Source organism: Mustela nivalis (genome assembly GCF_964662115.1).
Source record: "Mustela nivalis genome assembly, chromosome: 1".
NCBI lineage: Eukaryota > Metazoa > Chordata > Mammalia > Carnivora > Mustelidae > Mustela > Mustela nivalis.
This window is the reverse complement of record NC_139020.1, coordinates 164,920,936-164,943,064: the sequence shown is the minus strand read 5'-3', so window position 1 is coordinate 164,943,064 and position 22,129 is coordinate 164,920,936. Positions and strand designations below refer to the sequence as shown.

General features: G+C 43.9%; 1 protein-coding gene across 1 annotated transcript in view; it reads left to right on the top strand.

Annotated features, from left to right (window-relative positions):
* Positions 1-22,129, top strand: part of SLC6A11 (solute carrier family 6 member 11) — a 124,822-nt gene that overhangs the window by 85,130 nt on the left and 17,563 nt on the right. The window contains exons 7-8 of the mRNA XM_082683695.1: positions 9,277-9,380; positions 14,611-14,735. Coding sequence (XP_082539821.1) covers positions 9,277-9,380; positions 14,611-14,735 — 229 coding nt within the window. The remainder of the gene's footprint in view (positions 1-9,276; positions 9,381-14,610; positions 14,736-22,129) is intronic.

Sequence of the window (22,129 nt, the reverse complement as noted above, 5' to 3'; positions counted from 1 at the left end):
TTTAAATATATCCAGAGTAGACTCCTCCATAGCCCTCTCCCCACCATTGAATCCACCAGGGAGGGAGCATTTGAATCCTTCTCCCTCCCGACTCCCTTCCCGCATAATGGCCATACTGTATTCATCAGCTTCTGTATGTGGCATTAGCCGAAAGAAGGAGAGAGGGCGCCTAGCAACCCAGAGGGGGCTGAGAAAGAGGTGGGAAGGAAGTGATTTTCATGTAATTATTCACTTCTACAAAAGCCCGTTGTCAGGTACACACTGGAAACACAGCTGTTGTATTATTCTCCTAACCTACTTTTAATCTTTTGAGAATCTTTACCAATATAAAAGGAGAAAAGAAAGAGCTTAACTCAGCCATTTTCTGCCGGGCCATATAAGTTATGTTTCAGCCTCAATCAAAGGGTTTGCTTACAAAAGTTGTGTTGTGTATGTGTGTTTGTGTATCTGTGTGTGGCTGCCTGTATGAAAAGAAAATGTTAAAGAGACAAAGGGCTCTGGGTTGTGAGCCCCTGGAGGGCCACCAAGCCCTGTCCTGTCTACTCAGGTTCAAAAGCCAAATGCTGCATGTGTTGTTGGGGCTGGCAGTTTTCACGTATGTTCTTGGCCTGGCTTTGGGACTGTAAGGAGTCTGGGAGCGATGAGATGTTGGTTCCTTCTGCCCCTCATTGTCGTGTCCATGTTCCAGGCCCTAAAAGTAAGTGAGTCTACGGTAGTGGAGGGTGGCTGCAGTGTTTGGTGCTGCTCAGAAATCTGATTGGTTCACCTGGTCTCAAGGGGCTGGGATGGTAGGAAAGAGGCAGGAGCTGGTTTTCATGGTATAGTTGAGAAGTGTTAGCCCTGAAAAGAAATGAGATTAAGGGAATCTTACCAGGTACCCCACTGTGTACCTTACACTCACAGTATCTTTTACGGGTGAAGTGGTTGAAGTTCAGAGAGGTGAAGTAACTTGCCCCGGGGTTGTGTAGCAGGTAAGTGGACAAGCAGGTCTCCAACCTGGGTCTTCCTGATTCCAAAGCTCACACCCTTTCCTTAAGCCACAGCAAGGCTTAGAGTCAGGCATCTAACAGAAACCATCCTATTTAACTTATTCCCCCTGGGCATGGTCTCCCAGAGGGCAGGCCAGGTTCCAGAGGCTCATTTATCAGTAAGGCTAACTCCTCACACAGCAACCAGTATGTACATCTCTCCAAAGCTAGAGGGACATGTGATTTCACCTCTCCAGGCATTCGTTTTTTTATCTATAGAAAGGGGATAATCATAGCTCAACAGTGAGTCTAATACTTGCAAAGCCTTTAGAATAGCCCCTGGTGTGTTCGAGGCGCTAACAGAGATGAGCTGGGATGGTGTTGGCTGGCATCACTATCACCAACTCCTCCTCCTACTAGTGGCAGGATGGGTTGATGCTGCATTTGTCGGAGACCTCAGAGGATCAGTGCCACATGTGCCACCAACTCCAGGACACAGAGATGGACGTAGCAGGCCTGCCAACTGGCATCAGCTTTGACGCTGCACAAAGGCACTGCCCCTCTGCGCTGACGGATGGCTCCGTGTGTAGGCCTGAAAGTACATTTCACAGGGACTTCTTCCTCTAGTCCATGCTGCATGAGACACCATAGAGAAGGAGATTTTCAGCTCCAGTCCCCCCTCAGGCTCCCAGGGCAGCAGCTGCATCTTTACCGAGCAAGGCCCTGGGCCCCACGGCCCTGCGACCTCAGCCCCTGTTGTTCCTATTTTCTCCTCTCCACCAGATGCTGGGTTGCTGCTTCTCTGCATTGGTATGTGGTCCGTCCTGCTAGAATGTGAGCCCCCTGAGGGAAGATGGTGCCTGGCACAGGGTGGATACCCAGTGCATGGGTATTAGAGGGAAAAGGAGAGAAGAGGCTTTTTTTTTCTTCCAGACTTTTGAATACTGGTATATCCTGAGGAGGGATGAATGTTGACTAAACACCTACCATTTGTTAGAGCTCACGGGCTGGGTTTCTGAGCATTTCCTTAGTGCCCTCCAAGAGCTAGGCACTGTGTTGAATATCTGTTGCACACACATTATCTTTTTAAGCTTTTGTATATAAGAGAAAAAGAGGAAGATGCTAACCACATATGCCCAAGGACCTTCTCCTTGGTTCTGCCTAAGCTGGATAAGTCTTTTCTAAGACATGAAGCTTTCACTCACAAACGTCTAAGAGATGAGACATTCTACATATATGGACAAGATGGGCATGTGGGGAGAGAGTAAGTATGCGTCTGGCCCTGCACACAGCTGTCTCAAACCGGAGGATAATCATGCCCACCTCAAGGCAGCTGTGGGTCCCGGAATATAAGCAGGTGCTTTATGAACTGTAAAACGATATCCATGTGGACTGGGGCAGCCAGTACTGAGCATCTATCTTGACAAATGTGGCTTCTAAGCGGGGGTAGGGAAGAAATTGTCCTTGTCTGTCCATCCTTCTTTGCTCTCCCTGCTTATAACATTGAGGACCTACTCTGTGCAGCACAGTGCTTGGCTTTGAGGGTCTAGTTGGGAAGGCTGGTTGTACTCTAACCCATTGCTTTCTGTACCTGCTGTGCACCAGGGCTCATTGGAACTGGTTGCCCTGAAAGGGATGAGGTTGACCCGAAGCTAGAGGGAGGGACCACCTCTCTTCTAAAGGGGCCCTGCTCCCCTGTTCCCATGCAAATCTGTTCTCCAAACCTCTGAATGTGGACCGCCCACATTCATGCTGCCAGAACGCCCCCCATTCATTGCTGTAGAACATGGGGAGTGATCTGTTTCTCAGCTACTGACCCAGCTTCCTTAGGGTTTGTTTTGTGGAGACTATTTTCCCTTCAAATTGTGTTGAGAAAAGGAAGCCCTTTCTCCACTGAGCTGCCCCCTTTCTAGCATCCTGGGAGATGCTGGTCAACGGGGTTCAGTTGCCTGGTCTTCCTTTCATTGAGGTGGGGTTGCCTTTGTCTTTGACTGGACAGCTACAGAGCTGTTTAAATCCTCGCTGAGACTCCAGGCCTACTCAGCACACTGGGAGGCCCCAGTTTTTCTCTGTAAAACATGGAGCCAGAGTGTTATGTGTTCAAACCTGACTCTACCTGCTAAGCTGTTTGACCTTGTATGGATTCATTTCCTCATCTATAAAAATGGAGAAACTACTTACGTTACTGAGATGCTTATGTAAACGACGAGATCATGTCCACAAAAGCCTTGAGTACAGGGTAGGTTGTCAACAAACATTAACTCAAGTTTTCCACTTCTTAAGACATCATCAAACTGGTGGAAGTGTTCATAAATATGGCCAGTCTGTTTTATTAGTCTCTCTTTTCCCTTTTTATCAAGTTATTCCAGTAGCCACCGTTGATCTTACTTGATCTCTGGGTGCCTATGGAAATCCAAGTTGAAGAGAGAAGTAGGGAAATAGACTTTAGGGATAATGCCTGTAGCAGAAATAATGCTATGTGTTCAACAACCAGATCAATATTTCCTTTTCTCATTCTTGTAAGTAGGAAGACTACATTTCCCAGATTCCCTTGATTTTAGCTTGGGACCATGCAATTTGGTTCTGCCCAGCTTTATGTGGGCAGAAGCAATACATGCAACAACTACGTCTAGCTCTTAAAACTTCCCAGGCTTACCTCCAATGTCTTGTTCTTTGCATCAGAGGGTGTGTTGATGTAGATAGAAGTATCGTGATAAGGCAGATGGTCTTGTAAGGCTAAGTCACTGGATTGAAGAACACCCCTTCACAATTTGGGTCTGGCTTTTTGTTGGAAAAAAAATACATTTTTGTTGTGCTAAGCCTTTGAGATTTGGGGGATTCATTGTATATTCCTGCATAGCCCAGCAGTAATTATCTTAATACATATAGCAGCTCCCTGGTAAATTAACTAATTCCTTCCCTGATGAAAAGGAAGGCTGAAAGCTGGAGCCCTGTTACATTTTTGCAATGACAGGCATATGTTTAAGAACATAGATACACCTCAGTTATGCAAATCTGTTAAGAAGTCTAATGGTACAGACTTCATGCAAAGATACTCATGCTTCTTCATGAGACTTTTTCAAGAAATCTAACCCTGAAGGTTCTTGGTTCTTGAATGCCCAGTGAGCACATGTCTAAGCAGAAAAGTTTTATCAACCTGAGTTTTCCAAATGTAGGAAATAGAAAAAGCCAGTGGAGAAAGGTTTGGAGCTGAAGTCAAGGAGATATAAAGTTACTCCTAAAATTCTGAGGACTTCCAAATTTTTGTCTCCAGCCCAGGCCGTAATATTTAGCCCTGACTTTCCATCTGTCTCCTGCACATATCACTTGGATGTCTAAAACTTGCCTTATCCAAAACTATACTTCCCCATTTCCCTACTTTATACTTCCATCCTCCCTTTAAAAATCCAGCTCATCTTCTTTTATACCCCATCTACCAAATTGCTGAACCATGGGTGTTCTTTTCTTACCTCCAGTCAGCACCAATCTTGTTTCATCTGCTCCCTGAACATTCTTGAGAACCAAGTAGATAAGATAGCAACAGGAAAAGAAAAAAAAAAATCTTTAAAAAAATATTCCAGAATCTCACCACCAAAAGAGAAAAACCAGGATAGTAAAACAAAACAGAACAAAAAACACATTCAGCATAATTAGGTAACTCCACTAAGCACAAAATGTGAACAGGTGGAGCCGAACACTGATACCAATAACATCTGCATGATGTCAACTCTATGAGATGAGATGAAGATGAAGGCAAAGAGAATGTAGAAGGCTGAGAGCCAGCCCCTAGAAGGAGAGTATTCACTCCTAGAAGGAGAGGACTGTAGGAGAGTAGGCTTGGTGGAGATATCTTAGAATGTCAGCCAAAATTAACAGTGATATATGTGGGCCCCAAGTTATAGGTGAAAGTAGGAGAGCTGTAGGAAGCTTCGGCAGAAGTCTGGGACCTGGGAAGTCTAGGGACCAAGCAGCTGAGGCTCCATAGCCAGAGAGAACCCCACACTGGGGAGAAGCCACTAGGAGCAGAATACAATTTGAGCAGGATGGAGATACTAGAGGAAACAAAAAGAGAAATTTTGGATGGGAATGAGGGAAGGGAACAGAGAGTAATAATTTCAGAAAGTACTGTCTGCACAGTCTCAGTTTTTATATTAATAGAAGTGGTAACCTAGAATGTAAGGCTAGACAATCTACCCTGGATCATCCCTATTCCTCCATACAAGAAACCCTCCTCATAAGAGGACAGGGAAATGTATCCGACCTGCACATGAACAATGGAAAAGGATCATGTCAAATCCCATTAAAAACTACTAAGAGTCGGGGCGCCTGGGTGGCTCAGTGAGTTAAGCCGCTGCCTTCGGCTCAGGGTCCTGGGATCGAGCCCCGCATCAGGCTCTCTGCTCAGCAGGGAGCCTGCTTCCTCCCCTCTCTCTGCCTGCCTCTCTGCCTGCTTGTCATCTCTCTCTGTCAAATAAATAAATAAATAAAATCTTAAAAAAAAAACTACTAAGAGAAAAAGAATTCTGAGCATAATCGTATTCCTATAGATAATGTATGTATTCCACAGACAGGGCCACAAAACAGCTGAATACTCAAACCTAATATTTCAAAATAAGCTAAAAAAAAATGAAGATCCAACAGATGTGATTAAGTAACAGTGTAGGTGAAATTGTGAGACAAAAAGATTTGAAAAGAAAGCTAACCAAAGGACAGCTTAAGAAAGGCAGAACATTTCAGGAGGAATAACTGAATAGAAGGAATAAAGAGGTGAGTAGACACCATAAGGTGAATAGGGGGTGGAAAGGAGGAAAATAAAAAAGTCAGAAAGGAGATTACTTAAAGAGTGGAAGAAAAGGTGATATAAAAGACAAAGAAGGTCCAACATACACATGGGTCCCCCAAAAAGAAATGCAAAACAGGGGAAAGGAACAAATTGTTTACCTAAAACGGTAATTCAGGGATGTTTTTCCTTGAAATTAAAGAGAAGACTTGAATTATATCTTGAAGAAGTGCACCACAAGCCTGGGAATATCAGCCCAGGGTGATAAACGTTAAGACCTATTTTAATCAAAATGACCGAATATTAAAGAGAAAAGAAAAAACCTGTTGGTCATTCAGACAAAAAGAGTAAGTGAACAAGAATGGTATCAGATTTTCCTACAGCAGCACTCAGTGCCAGCAGACAACTAAACAGCTATTTAAGATACTCAGGAAGAGAAAAAGGAAACCAAAGACATTATATAAAGCCATACTGATGTTCAAGTATGAAAGCTGTTGGTCAACTGTTATGAACATGCAAGACTCCAGGAGAGAGACAGTGAGAGAGAGTATGAGAGGGGACAAGGTCAGAGGGAGAAGCAGACTCCCCGTGGAGCTGGGAGCCACATGTGGGACTCGATCCCGGGATTCTGGGATCATGACTTGAGCCAGAGGCAGTTGCTTAACCAACTGAGCCACCCAGGCACCCCTCTTTCTTTGTTCTAGACTCTGCTTTCCTCTGCATTGTTTTTATTCTCATACAGGCTCTTCCCTCATGGTCAAGGATGATCCCCAGCAATTATAAGATTAACATCTCCAGGAAAAAAAGATGTGTCCCATTTGCAGTAGCTCCAGTAAAAGTCCCAGGATTAAGTTTCATTGGCTTAGCTTGCATCATATGCTCATCCTTGAACCAATCACTGTGGCCAAGACAGATGCTTTTGTTGGCCAGACCTGGGCCGTGTGAACACCCCTGAAGCTACATTCCAGTGGAGAAGAGGGGCTTTCCCAAAGGAAATTAGGGCACCGTTTCCTGAAAAGGGGAGATGGATGCTGGGTGGGCAAAAACAGCAGATGTCTGTTTTAGTGTTGATGTTCAGTGAGAAGACTGCAAGGAAAATTCCCACAGGAGAAGATCATTCTTCGGGGTCCCAACTTTGAGATGTGTGAATGGAAATCTCTCTGGTGTTTTCAGAGTCACAGAGGGCTTGTTTACCATGTTTTGGGTGGAGAGGAACCAATTGCCATGGGGCCCAGCCACGATGAAGGAGCCAGAGTTCCCACAAGTTTGGTGGTTTTTCTCACTGTGGCCCACATGCTCAGCCAGAGGACAGTGAAGGATCTGGGAGGAGGGACATTTAATTTGCAGAGGCATTTTCAGGAAGAGTAAGGGACTCGAGGAACAGGTCTCGACTGAATGCTGAACGTCCTGCTGAGTGGCTCCTGTGATCTTGTCTTCTGTTTCCTGGGTTAGCATTTGTACTGTGTTTTACCTTTCCTTATGATTTACTACTAGTCTTAGATTAGAGATTCAGTGAAAGCACCAGTGCCCTTGGACACTAAAATTCTTCCCTTCTCCAGGCAAAATACCTCTGTTTTCTTCCTCTTGGAGATTTGAGTACCTGGTATATAGATCATTACCCTGGATTGGGTTAAAGAGAATCCACTGAGGTAGCAAATGGGGAAACTGAGGCAGAATGGGTGGACTTGAAAATGCATATGTTTCTCTCCTACATATTTAATACTTTCATCTGCACTGGACCCTTCAACATTTAAGCATCCTTGAGTTTCTGCCATTAAAAAAAAAATCTCCCTAAATTACACTACCATTATCTATCTCCCAACTCCCCTTCATGGCAAAACTTCTTATAAAAGCTTTTTTTTATTCCATCTTTCCATTTCCTCCTCCCCATGTCTCAGTCCACTCTGATCTGCTGGCATCCCTGCCCTACGCACACACACACACACACCCCATGAAAGAGCTCTCCTTGAGTTCCGCATCAGTTCCAAGACACTCCAGTGAGGGAGAAAAATGTATTCATTTCTTAGGTTGAAAAGCAACATTATGATCTTCAATTTTAATAAGTATTTGTTGAATGATTTAACCAGCTTGAGCTAATCCAGGGTACAGTGACCTGTACTGTTATTATAAAATCCCTGAGAGAGGAAATAGAATTATTTTGCCTAGAGAAGGAAGAGTTCTAGGATCCAAGGGGCACTGATGCTTTCTCCAAATCTCTAAAATGCTACCATACAGAAGAGGAAGGTGTGGTCTGGATGGTCCCGGAACTAAGAACACCTTCAGGAAGGGGGATTTCCTCTCATTTTCAGAAATATTCTAATGGACAGAACTCTGTAAAGAAGAAAGAACCGCAACAGGATATAGTGAGTTTCCTGTTACTAGCAGTAATCAAACAAACTATTCTGTCAGGAGTAGTCAGAAGAGAGTCTTGTGTTGGATGGGAGGTTACCCCAGAGGACTTCTAGGTGGTCTCCATAGACCTGCCTTTACCACTCCCAGCTGTGTGGCCTTGAATAAGTCATGCAACTTCTCTGTTTCTGTTGCCTCAGCTGTAAAAGGGGGTGCATAATAGCACTTACCACAGAGAGTTGCTATGAATATCCAAGTGCCATATCGCACAGAGGGCTCAGCACCGGTGCCTGGCATGTAACAAGTGCACAATAAATGTTAGTGGGTATTTGTACTTAGTGCAAAGCCTTGTTCTCTAGATGACACCTGATTCTCAAGCTTCAGTGTCATCGGCTGCATTTAGCTTTTAGCTATGGATTTTCCTTGGAGCTGAGTGCAGAGAGAGCTTGGGGGAAAGTGCTAAAGAAGCCATCATAACTCCTGGTGTGCATGTCGTGCTGTCAACAGCAGTTTTTGCCAGAGAGGAACCTGGAGACTAAGAAAGTGGTTTCCGTTATGTACCACATAGGAAGCCTAAAATGCATCTGTTTTGAAAGGTGAAAGATATAGGTGGGCCTCCCCCTTCTCCTATCCCTTCCCTGTCACCTCTTAAGCTCAAATCAACTATGCAAATATTTTCCTAGGGACAGAATCCTATGACAGTTTACTCATGGTATTCTTAATCTCAAAGATAAGCAGTCACTCATTTTGGCTTAAATATGCCTTAGCTTATGAGCTGGGTCCCACGAGCTTCCGTTCCATATCACAGGAATCCTCTTAACAATTCTGAGAGGGTAGTTCATTCCCCAGTTTGCAGATGAGGGGACTAAGCCTCAGAGAGGTTAAGTAGCTTTTCCAAGGTCACATAGTTGGAGCAAGGACCTAAACGTCCAAATTCTTGCTGTTCAGTGAACTGTTATCCATAACCTCTGGAAAATTCTGGAATTAAGGACATTTGTATTTAATGAAGCAGTCTCCAATAATAGAACTCTTAAAGCACATTCCCGAGAAGGTTAGGAAGTTTATATTTTTGCTTTGCCTAGACTTTTTGGAGGACAAGGGAGGGTGGAGGATTTCCAAGAATGGGGCCACCCCTAATCTGACTTCTCTTCATGCTGACTTCTTTGTGCCCTCCTGCAGGTCTGGGTAGATGCTGGGACGCAGATCTTTTTCTCCTATGCCATCTGCCTGGGTTGTCTGACTGCTCTGGGAAGTTATAACAATTATAACAACAACTGCTACAGGTGAGCACTTCACAGCCCTACCCGCTGTCCACCAAAGCCCTCTGTGCTGCCAGGCTAGTTCACGTTTGTCTTCCCACTGTGTGGGGCCAGGATGAGACAGATGGCTTGTTTCTTAGACTCTCCCTGCCCCAGGGTCACAAAGTGGGCCACCTGAGGAGCTAAGAAAATAATGAATGTGATCAGAGTACATTGCAGGCTAAAAGCAAGTCCACTCCAGGAATTTTGTTCCTGGCCTCCATCCCACCCTGTATGGCAAACATTTATCCCAGGGCAGGTAAGTGACTTGCCCACAGTGACATAGCTAATAAGTGGCAAAACCAGGACTTGAACCCAGATCTGGCTTTGTTCTTCTGTCTTCTGTTCAGAAACCAGCCCCCTGCCCCTTCTCACTTGAATGTAGGCTCCTCTCCTCTTCTGTCCCCATCTGGAGTGGCCAGTGCCCCATCTTCCCCCACAGCCTTCCTCCCGGGCCTCCTGCATGTGGCCACACCCAGCACTGGGAAGGGACGTGCCCAAGTTCGGGCCTGAGCCTGACACTGTCTGGCCCTGGCTGCCTGGTTTCTCATGCCTGCAGCCTAATTTCTGCTCTGAGGCTGAGACGCACTGAGGGCCAAGAACCCACCCAAGGTCCCCTAGCATAGCGGTGCATGATTCACATGCAGATGGCACCCTGAGATCTAGCTCTAGGCCAGTGGTCTGTTTGCTGAGGTCTCTGCACCCCTGCATCCAGTGCCTGGTCATGGTAGGTAGCTCTTTGGGGGTTTCGTACCTAGTAACCAAATAACTCGATTGCTCTGTGGCTCAAGTGAGATCATGCATTTGAAAGAACATTTAGCAGTGATAAAGTTCCTCCCACATTATCTCCAGCTTCACATAGCAGAACCTGGACTCTGGCTGAAGTCTCCCGGTTTCCATCCCAGGACTCCTGCACATCTCTCTGAAAGCTAGCTTCATGGTCACTTTATTAATCCATTCACTAAAACCATGTGCATTGTGGTACTCCAGAATCAGGAGTGGCACAGCCTCAGTCTACAGAGTTCATAAGTTGGGGAAACTGAGGACAAGGAAGTGACAGTGGGTAGGTCCAGCATGCTGTAAGGAAAAGCCATGGTAGAATCCAGTGTACCGCTAGACAGCAAGTTCTGTTGTTCCTGGGGGAGCTTGGGCAGAGAGGTATTGGGTAGGCTGGACAGAAGGATGCTGGAGAGGTGGTTGACCATGCCAGGTTGTTCATAAGATCCTCTCTACCTTCCATGCATTCACCGAGAGGCAGGTCTGAGGGATGAGAGGCGGAGCACTGTGAGCCACTATAAGGACAGTCACCATGGGCAGGAAGCGAAAGGCACTGGGACAGGGAGAACAACACAGCAGGCCTCTGGTTTGCATTGAATGTGACCCACTTGGGATGTTAGGGAAGATTGCTGTTTGTCTACGACTGTCACCCCGTCAGCAGCCAGCACTCAGCATGAGCCCTCCGTGCAGGGCACTGCAGAAATCATTTGGTCACTGCTCAGCTGTCAGTTCTGTGAGGACACAGTCTGGGTCTTCTTGTTCCACACTGTCCCTCAAGCCTAGTACAGTGCCAAATGATGTGTCAGGAAGCGAGGAAGGAGCCATCTGTTATACAGATGAGGAAACTGAGGCCCAAGAGTAGGTTGCTTGCTCATGTTCACATGGCCAGTGGTGGAACATGTCTTTGAACCCAAGTTTTTCTGGTTCCTGCACCCCTGTTCCTCACTAACAGGGATGGCCAGTTTTTTCCCCAACAACTGCAGCTGACAAGAATTCGGCCAAGACCGCCCTGTCTTCAGGCTGTGTTCTGGGGCCGTAGCGACTGTCTTCCCCACCGAGCATATGCGTAAAATATGCTGGCTGCCACAGTTCCCTTCTGCTCTCCCATCCAATAGGCAGGTTATTCCCCCTCCCAGCGGCAGAAGAAAGCAGATGATATTGCAGGTGATATTGCAAAATCTGAAGGCCCGTTTTATTTCTATTTCCAAATTGTGCTGCGAGAAGATCTTCCCAACTCAGAGGGAGTAAATTAGTACCCTCTCTTCTGACAGCATAATAGCTTCTGGAGGTCTTCAAAGCCCAGCTCAGCTCCTGCCAACTTTAAAGCGCTTGTTACATAAGCTTTCACCTAGAAGGTGCCCTGCAGGAAGGAAGTGGAGGGATGGGGAATACAGCAAACCAGGCGGGGGCAAATCCTCACTTCAGAACACAGGCTGCTAAGCCCCCTCTTCTTGAAAGTGCAGGTGCTCTGAGGACTGGGGTATGGGACGCAGTGCTGGAAGGGACCTCAGGTCTACTCAGTGCTTTACTGTGCTTCTGTGGTGTGAGGCAGTCACTTGGGAGACCTCTGGGGATAGATGGGGACTTTGCAATAAGGGATATTTGTTTTTCAGCAACCACATGGATACCCACAGATAACTGTCCACGAGTCAAGATCTGAAAGTCTTAATTCTTGGAGGGTGGGGGCTTTGTTTTTGTGCAGCTCCTGGAAGATGCATGGGTTTTAGTGTCTGAGATAAATGGATGCACATTCCATCCTCACCAGTAGAAGCCCCTGAAACCTTAAATATGTGTTTTTCCTCCCTGAGTCTTGAGATTCAGTGACACAGTGTTCAAGAAACCCCAGCATAGGACTAGGCACATTGCAGATTCCAGTTATACAGGAGAATTCCAGAATGTAGAAGTTACAAAGAAAGCACTTTTCTCACCAGGACCACCTTGTTTCTCACTGTTTGATGAGGCAAGGTCAGGAAATGAGCATGAGGGAACATCTTCACCCTAACCTTGGGCATAAATCTCCCTTTACCTTGCCTGAGTTGCATTTCCCTTTAAGGAGAGAGAAATCAGGGGCACCTGGGTGGCTCAGTGGTTTAAAGCCTCTGCCTTCAGCTCATGTCATGATCTCAGGGTCCTGGGATTGAGCTCCACATCAGGCTCTCTGCTCAGCAAGGAGCCTGCTTCCCCGCACCTACTTCTCTGCCTACTTGTGATCTCTGTCTGTCAAATAAATAAATAAAATCTTTAAAAAAAAAAAAAAGAAGAAGAAGAGAGAAATCTGGCTTGCAGATAATCTTCAGATCTGCCAGCCCAGCCCTCACCCACAGTGCCAGAGGAGTTCTTTAAAGAGACCTGTAATCAGTCACTCACTGCCACAGTAAAGCTGTGTAACAAACAGACCCCAAAACTCAGTGGTTTAACATGACAAGCGTTTGATTTTATTGCTCACAAGTCTCCTGGCCAGCTGGGGAAGCCCTCCAGTGGGCTGTGAATTGGTTGGGTTTGGCTCCAAGGTGTATGCAAGCTCAAATCTGCTTCATGTGTGTACATTGTGGGGTGCAAACGGCAAGGACAGCAGCTCCCCCTGGGGAAGTTCCTTTCCTTGCAAATCACAGAAGGCATAAAGGACAAGTTCAGTCACATAAGCATATCTCAGACCTCATTTGTGTCACATCTGCTAATATCCTGTGGCCAAAGAAAATCATGTGGCTAAATCCAAAGCCTGTGGGGCAGGGAAATAGACTCATCCCTAAGGAAGAAGGTAGGGGGATATGACTACTTGCTAAAAAATTAATAATCTGTCATAAGGCCCAAGAAACTCTGTTATCAAACATTTTGTCCTATGGTGAGATCGGGTCCAGAGAAAAGAATTGCAGGGGGAAGTGGAGCCCATGTCTCTGGACCCCCAGGGTAATGCCTTCTCCAGTATGCCCTTGATCCTCAGAGTCATTGCAAGGCAACTGGGTGTCACAGTCATCAACATTAGTGTAACCTTTGATTACATTACAAAAAGTATGCTCTCGGGAGAAGAGGAGGTGAGAGTTCTGCTCTGTTCTTGAGTCTTGGTCCTGGGCATGGCGCTTGAAGAGGGGTCAGACAAGCTGGAGTGTGTTACAGATCACTAGCAGGATGAGACAAAGCCATGCTCCTCCAAATCCCTGGTAGGAGAGGAAACCAGGGAAAGCAAGAGAGGAGTGATTTCCTGGGAACTCAAAGCTAGGAGGGCAGGAGAGGCAGGATGAGGATCTGGTAAAGGAACTGGGACAGTTAACTGAAGGAGCAAAAAACTCAAAGGGGATGTAGGGCCACTCTCTTCAGATCTCCCAAACCTGAAGGAGGTGTAGGCTGGTAGGAAGGGCAGAACTAAAACTCACCAGAGAAGGCCGGTTTGGGATGAACACACATGAGGAAGTTCTTAGTGCTGTAAGCAGCACAGGAGGGCCAGCCAGGGGAAAGTGCCATGGAACCAGGGCACAAGGTTTGCTAGGGTGTGAGCCGAGGCAGCCCTGTGGTGGCATGAGCCACCACCACCATGGGGACACCCCAGAGCCCTACCTCAGACCAGAGAGTGGCCAGATCCTCTAGGAGCGCCTCCTGGGAAAGTGTGGCATCACAGGTGCCCTAAGCCTAACTGGCCAGTGCCTGCAGCCAGCAGCTGAGAAGACTCTGTGATTACCCTCTGTGGCTGCGTGAGGATGCCAGGCCTGAGGAAGGAGAGGCTGGGAATTGTGAGTTCTGCCTTCGTCTTGGCAAAGCCCCATCATTTGTTCTCATTTCTCCTGGGCTGCAGCTTCATGCTGGTGCTTCTGCTGCTAGGCCCCTCCCCAGGGCAAGAGCCAGGCACTGCTCTGATAACCCCTCCATGCGGTGTCCAACCTAGAAGGGTTGCTACCTCATGGGAACTGAGCCATGAGGGCTCTGAGGCACTGCTCCAATAAACAGTGTGGCGTGACGGGGTGTCTCCTCCTGAAGCGGGTGGGAGATTCTAGTGTCAAGTCCATGGATGCTCCCCTGACTGAGAAGCAGCTGTTTCTCAGAGGCCTCTCCTGCCCTCTTAGCTTTGAGTTCCCAGGAAATCACTCCTCTCTTGCTTTCCCTGGTTTCCTCTCCTACCAGGGATTTGGAGGAGCATGGCTTTGTCTCCAAATATCTTCTCAGTAGTGCATTTTCTCACGTGCTAGCCTTTCTTCCTTCCCATCCCTCTTCCACGCTTCTGGTCCATAGCCACCTTATCTTCTAGAAATGCAAGAGAAGCTGTGTGACCATGGGCCAGCCACCTAACCTCCCTGAACCACAATGGCTTCAATAGGCATATGGGGCTGTCTGTGCCCACCGTGCCCTGCCTGCTCCACAGGATGGCTATGGTGCTTAGCGAGAATGTTTGAGCAGTGTACCTGTTCCTCCCACTCTGACCTCAGCCCCTCTCACTGCTTCCCCGCAGGGACTGCATCATGCTTTGTTGCCTCAACAGTGGCACCAGCTTCGTGGCTGGCTTTGCCATCTTCTCAGTCCTGGGCTTCATGGCATACGAGCAGGGGGTGCCCATTGCCGAGGTGGCAGAGTCAGGTAAGTCTGCCAAAGGCGAGGGAGGCCTTGGGGGACTGGTGGGTCAGGGTGCAAATATGATCTGCCTCCTCAGCTCATTCTTCTCCTGGATTCAGGTCTTAGAAGGTGGCCCCACCATCCATCCTCAAGCTAGGATCGTAGGAGAGAAACTGTGACACCTCCTCACTCCCATATCCAAGTCATCCCCAAGTGGTATAGCTTTTGCTTCCTGGGTGTTGCTCCACTTCATGTACTTTGCCCCAGCAACACTCTCCCCACTAGCCCAGACCCCCATCACTGCTCCCCTACGTGATTGCAGGAACCTTCCACTGGCCTCCCAGCCACCACTACTGCCCCTTCTGTTCCACGTGCAGACTGGCTTTCAAAATGCAAATCTGAGCATTTCTTTCTCTGATCAAAAGCTTTTCTTAGCTTCTCACAGTGCTGGATTCTTAGCAGGGCCCCAACACCATCGTTGCCCAGCCTTTGTAGCTTCTCCACCCACATCATTCCCTCACCCTCATGCTGCCCTGCTGTGGTGGTCTGCTTTTGCAACATGGCTTGCTTCCTCCTACCCTAGGGTCTTTACACATACTGTTCCCTCTGCTTGAAGAATCTCTCTCCCTTCCCCTCATCTAAGATGCAGAATCATGATGAATGAGACATTCTTAAGTATAGATTGATGTGTGTTTATTTCAAACCCACTACAGACAGAGTTATTGTTGCTAATGTGATTATGCAAAATGGTGAAGTACTCTTGCCTTGATTTACATGGTGTTTGAATTCTAGAAAAATTCAGAGTGTGCTTTTTTTAAAAGTGTGAATATAGTTTGTGTTTTTATGACAAACACATTCTAACCCCAATTAAGTCTAAAGTTTTTCACCCCCAAGAATATTTAGTAGAATAATTTGCCGAGAGTAACACAGGTAGCTTAGCCTTCTGGCTCCATCTACTCCATGCTAGTCATGCCCCAACTTATTGCAACCACCCCCAGGCACCCCTGGGAGCCTCACTGCCTCTCTTGAAAATGCTGGTCTACAGTGTCCTGTTTGGTGTGGCATGCACAGATAGGGAAGCATCCCTCTAACCCACCAAGCTGGCAGAGTGGGGTATCTGGACATCAGAGCCGGTGCATGGCTGCAAAGCTCTTCTGTGTGACCACTCAGGGTCCCCCTTCCTCTGGATAATGTATGCCAGAGATAGAGACAGTCCCTGCTGAGCTCAAGAGTCCAGATCTAAACTAGAGAATATTAGTATGACTAAAGGTCTCATTCAGCGAGTGCTGGCTCTGGGCAGGAGCAGTCTCAGCTCAGCCCTCCAACATTTGCTTCCCCTATTTGACAGATAAAGAAGCTGAGGCTCAGAGCGGTGAAATGACTTATGTAAGGTTATACAGGCTGGAAGGGACATAGTTGGGACTTACTACGGGCCATCTGGCTCCAAAGCCCATGCTCTGACCATGCCATCCTACTGCCCACTGTGGTCACCTGACACTTGACCAAACATCCATGCTCCTTCCTGGCATGAAACTACATTGCAGCCCTGTGAAGAGAGAGCATTCTCTACAGGAGGATTGCCTTCTCCAAGAATCCATTTCCTCCTCCATAAAATGAATTTCCTAACACCTACCTTAGGTAGTAAGTGGAATAAGATATCTGCAGCACTATTTTTCTCTTTAGATTACCTTTTAAATTTTATAGATGAAATTGAAAGAGGAGTCATAGATGGAAAGGAAAAGAGCCAACTAAAAATAAAGTTTGTTAATTTTTTCCTAATTTCAAACTGAAAGCATATTCATAGTAGAAAAATGTAGAAATCTTAACAAAGGAAAAACTCTGCACTCTGAATATGACAACACTTTGGGGTTCTCCTGTCAGGATTTTCCATGCATATATATCCATACTTGTGGTGATGGAAACCAGATCAAATTATCCTTGGTATTCTGTAGGCTGCATTTTCCCATTTACAATAAAGCACAAGGAACTTTCTGCCTCCATGAACAGAGATCTCAATCATAAGTTTTAATAGTTATGTGGTCTTCCATTGGATGGATGGATGGGTCGTAACTGATTTACTCTGTCCCACTCGTCAGGCTCTGGGGTGGTTGTTTTTAACACTCTACCTCAAAAACCCCTCACAGCACCTCTGCAAGGTAGGCTTTAAAAGGTCCTGCACTGGTGGCTATGCAGAGTACGCACCACAGTCCTGCAGAGGACACTCTTCACATAAACAGCAGCCCTAGGCTTTCGAACTGTGCCCACTGCAGATGAGGACCCTGTAACGCAGAGCTTGAGTTACCCAAGTGGTTCACCCAAGTTCACACGGCTCATAGGCGGTGCAGCCTGGCTCTAGCCTTTTTTGGTTCATTTTCCTGTGTTGCTTCTTGTATCCAGCAGGTAAATCTGCTCTGTGCCCCTGTTGGGCAATGTGGGTCAGGCTAAGATTCTCCTTAGGAGTCTCTGCCAATTGGAGAAATTGCAAGTTGCAAGTGAATGTGTAGCCATCTCACCTTACTCAGAAGGACCTCGGCATGCTTTCTGATGAATGATTTTTGGAAGATACCTAATTAAATGGCAGAATGTTCAGTGGGATGTCCCAGCATACCTGGAACCTGATCCAGGAAGGCAACATGCACTTGTCACAGGGCTCAGATTTTGTCATGCTATGGTCCCACCACTGAAATTTGTGGCCCTCACCCACATGTTCCTTGGTGTGTTTCTGTGATTCTTTCGTCAGGTACACTCTCCTAGAGGTTGAAATTTTAGACAGCTTAGAATTGGGTCTTGCTTTTTTATACTGTCTTGATTATCCATGTCTTTTAATTGGAGTATTTGTTTTCATTTTGTAAGTACTGATGTGGTTAAGTCCTAAATTCTGTTTCGAGGCAGAAAATGTCAGAATGATTATCAGAAGTGGAAAGTGTCAGATATGTGGTAGCAGGAGTAAGTGATATGTTGTTAACTCTAGGTAGACTTTGATGGGTTATGGATGCATATTGTTGACCCAGCTGCTTAGAAAATAATAATAATAGGTAGAGCTACAAAGCTTAGAAGAAATACAATTGAATATGTAAAAATACTGATTAGCCCAAAAGAAGGCAAGAAAAACACAACAGAGTAAATAAATGACCCTCCCCAAATTCAGAAGGAACAAAAAGAAAACAAATATGAAATGGTAAACTTAACACCTACCTGTATGTATAATTACATTAAATGTAAATGGGCTGAATACTCCAGGTAAAAGGCAGAGATTATCAGGCTGAGTAAAAAAGCAAGACTCAACTATAAGCTTTCTAAAAAGAGATACACTTTAAAGACACAGACAACGTGTAAAACAGAGGGAAAAGACATACTCACCAAACAACAAGCACAAGAAAAGTAGCTTTGGTACACTAATATTAGAGTAGACTTAAAGTCAAAGACTATTACTAGAGATAACAGGGGGACACTTCATAATGTTTATAAAAGCAGTTCATTTGTAAGCTCTCTAATTTGTAATGTGTTGCTACATAATGACAGACATTTAAATTACATGAAACAAAAGCTGAAAGACTAAAACAGAAAATAGACAAAGCTATAACCAAAGTTGAAGATTTTTAATATCCCTTGCTCACTAGTGTTAAAACAACTATACAAAATATTAATAAAGAGGTAGATATTGGAAAGCTACCAATGACTTGCCATGATTGACATTTATAAAACACTGCACCAAACAACTGCAAAGTACAATTCTTTTCAAATGAGCATGAAGCATGCACCTAGATAGGATATAAATTGAGCCATAAATAAAGTCTCAATAAATTTCAAAAGATTGAAATTTTAAGGTATATTCTCTGACTACCAATTAATTAAATTGTCCATAACAAAAATATAACTAGAAAATCCTCAAGTATGTATAAACTAAGCAACACATTTCTAAATATCCCACAGGTCAAAGAAAACTGCATGGTAATGAAAATACAACATACCAAAATTTGTGGGATGCATTTAAAGTACTTACAGACAAATTTATAATTTTGAATGCCTAATTAGAAGGATTTAAAGTTTAAAAAAATTAAGTTTCTATCTGAAGAAGCTGCAAAAAAAAAAAAAAGTATAAATTAAACCCAGAGTAAGTAGAAACAAACAAATTTGTAAGACACACACAATACAATTCCAAAGCCAAAATTTGGTATTGAAAAAGATAACAAAATTATAATTCCCTAGCAAGACTAGTCAAGGAAAAAAAGAAAAAAACATGAGAAAACACAAATTACTAATATCAGGAATGAAAGAAGAGATACGACTACAAATTTTACAGACATTAAAAACAAGAATAGGAAAAATTATGAACAATTATGAAAAATTATGAACAATTTCAAGTTAATGTATTTGGTAATGTAGATCAGAAAAATCCCTTTAAAAATATAATTTACTCAAAATGACTCAAGAAGAAATAGAAATACTGAATAGCTCTATACTTTTAAAAGACATTGAATTCATTATCAAAAATATTTCTAGCAGGAAAACTTGAGGCCCTCATGGTTTCATTGGTGAATTCTACCAAACATTCAAGAAAAAATAATATCAATCTTATACTTTTTAAAGTACACTCTTATACTTTTTAAATAGTCTTTTAAAAATTAGCGGAAATAAGACATCTGAATATCTGAGTATGGTGACAGCTGTATAGCCACTTTTGTAATCCAGTTTTCTCTCCAAACAAGAACAAGAAGGGAAAATATATTTTATACAAAACCATGTCCCTGCATAATTTGAAGACAGGAAATGTTGAAGCTACAGATAGCTCTAACAAAAGGAAAAATTATCAATCCAGGTGCACAATTCCTCCAGCTACCACCTATGCCTTCTCAGCTGATAGGGCAAACTGAGAAAAACTGTGGGAGAGACAGAAGACAGGCTGGTGAAGGGACCTAAAAATGATTTGGAGCAATCACCAGAAAGATTAAATCCACTCTTAAGTCTGAAAAATGCTGGAAAAGATCCAGACAAATCCCTTAACCAGGACAATGGAGAAAGGGTTCAGTGTGTGATTTAAAGGGGTAGGGACCATTTATAGGAACAGACACAATTTAAAGGAGAGACCATTTGAAACACAGAACTTCTGGGGATAAAAAGAAAGAAAGATGCACCCTTTAATAATTAGACAGTGAAGAGAAAACCAAAAAAAGGAGATAAAGTCCTGCAAAACAAAAGAGAACTGTTAAATTAGGGTGTGGAATGGGGAGATCACCTTCCCTCCACCATCAACACAAAATGCTGTTAACTACCTGGACTGAATGCCTGGGTGGCTCAGTGGGTTAAGCCTCTGCCTTTGGCTCAGGTCATCTCAGCATCGTGGGATCGAGCCCCACATCGGGCTCTCTGCCAGTGGGGAGCCTGCTTCCCTCTCTCTCTGCTTGCCTCTCTGCCTACTTGTGATCTCTCTGTCAAATAAAAAAATAAAATCTTTAAAGAAAAAAGAAAACTACCTGGACTTTGTCATACTTACAAAAGAGGGCACTATTAGTTGGGAATATTATAAAATACCCAAGAACATGAACATGAACATTAGAAAACTTAAATCCTTGCAGAACTACTGCAGAAAACAGGCATGTAAATTCCCCACATATCAATGACCATGAAATCAACCATAAAATAAAGCAAAATTATGTATCAGCACTCCAGACAGAAGTAAATATACCTGAACAAGAATATGAGGATGTTGGGAAAAAACATCTTGAACCTGGAATTTTAAAACTAACAAATGGGCAAAGGAGATAACAGGAATAAATGAAGAGAAAGTTGATCAAACTCGGGAAAAAATGAGAAAAAAGAATGACCAAGGTATCTTAGAAATAAAGAATAAATTACAAAGTGTCCAATGGAGAATAGTCTCAAAAAAGGGGCATTTTAAAAAGGAAAGAAAACAAGGAAGTGAATGAAAATGACATAAAGAAGTAAAAATGTAGAAACAGAAGACTAGGAAAGAAGAAAATATTAACATTATAAGAGTCCCTAAAGAAGAAGAAGAAAGGGCGCCTGGGTGGCTCAGTGGGTTAAGCCGCTGCCTTTGGCTCAGGTCATGATCTCAGAGTCCTGGGATCGAGTCCCGCATCGGGCTCTCTGCTCAGCAGAGAGCCTGCTTCCCTCTCTCTCTCTCTGCCTGCCTCTCCATCTACTTGTGATTTCTCTCTGTCAAATAAATAAATAAAATCTTTAAAAAAAAAAAAAAAAAAGAAGAAGAAGAAGAAAAAAAAAACAATGAACAGGTAATATTTAAAACTATAATCCAAGAAGACTTTTCAGAAACAGAAAAAGAGTTAAATCTATACGCTGAAAGGACTTCTTAGGGACTAATTAAAATTCACATAGATTGATCAACTCCAAGACATTCTGGCAAAGATACCAGCTTTCAAAGAAAAAGATAAAATCTCCAAGGCTTCCAGGAGAAAAAAATTAAATAACTTACAAGGGCAAAAGAATTAGATGAGGTATCACACTTTTCAAAACCAACACACAAGGAAAGGCAACTATGAAGCAGCATTTTTTTTTTTTAATTCACACAAAGAAGTGTGAATCAAGGCTATAGAAAATGTCAAGGCTATAGAAAAACCATTTTAAACAGAACTTTGAGGCTTCTACATTCATCCGTGTTTTGGAGTAATCTATTAGAAGGTGAGTTTCTCTCTACCAATAATGACTGGAAAACTTCAGAAAAAGGACTGATAGTAAGCATGTAAAAATGTTTAAGCATACATCTAAGACCAAAGCAAAGGTGGGGAAGAGGACAGATGACTAATACAGACATATGTTGTGTACTGTTAACAAAGTAGAAATCATTGGTATCAAGGTAACCACTAGAACAAAAACATAAACCTTCCTAAGTACCAAAAAATATTTACAAATAAAAGAACAAAGAATACACAACTCATAGAGGAGCATAATAAATATTTTAAAATACACATAACCATAAAAGGTTTTCAACTTGCCTCACAAAATATGACCTACATATATACTGCATATATAAGAGACACACCTAAAACAAAGTAGACTCATAAAGACTAAAAATAAAGGCGTATACAATAATAGCAATCCTTATATCAGGCAAAGTAGAATTCAAGCCCCAGAGCACTAAGCACTACAAAGGACATTTTTTAATGGTAAAAGCTACATGTAACACATAAAAATATGTGCACAAAATAACACAGCAATAATCTTTATGAAGTAAAATTTCAGGAAGTAAGTAAGTAAGGAGATATAGGTAGAAATAAACCAATATGAGAAAACTATACTAACCACATTTTTCAATAAAAATAAATGAATTATATCTCTTGTTCAGAAAAACAACAACAAAATGGACCAAAAGAAAACATGAGGAAGGAAATAATAAAGAGCAAGAATGAATGAAATAATTATAGAGAAATAGCAGATCT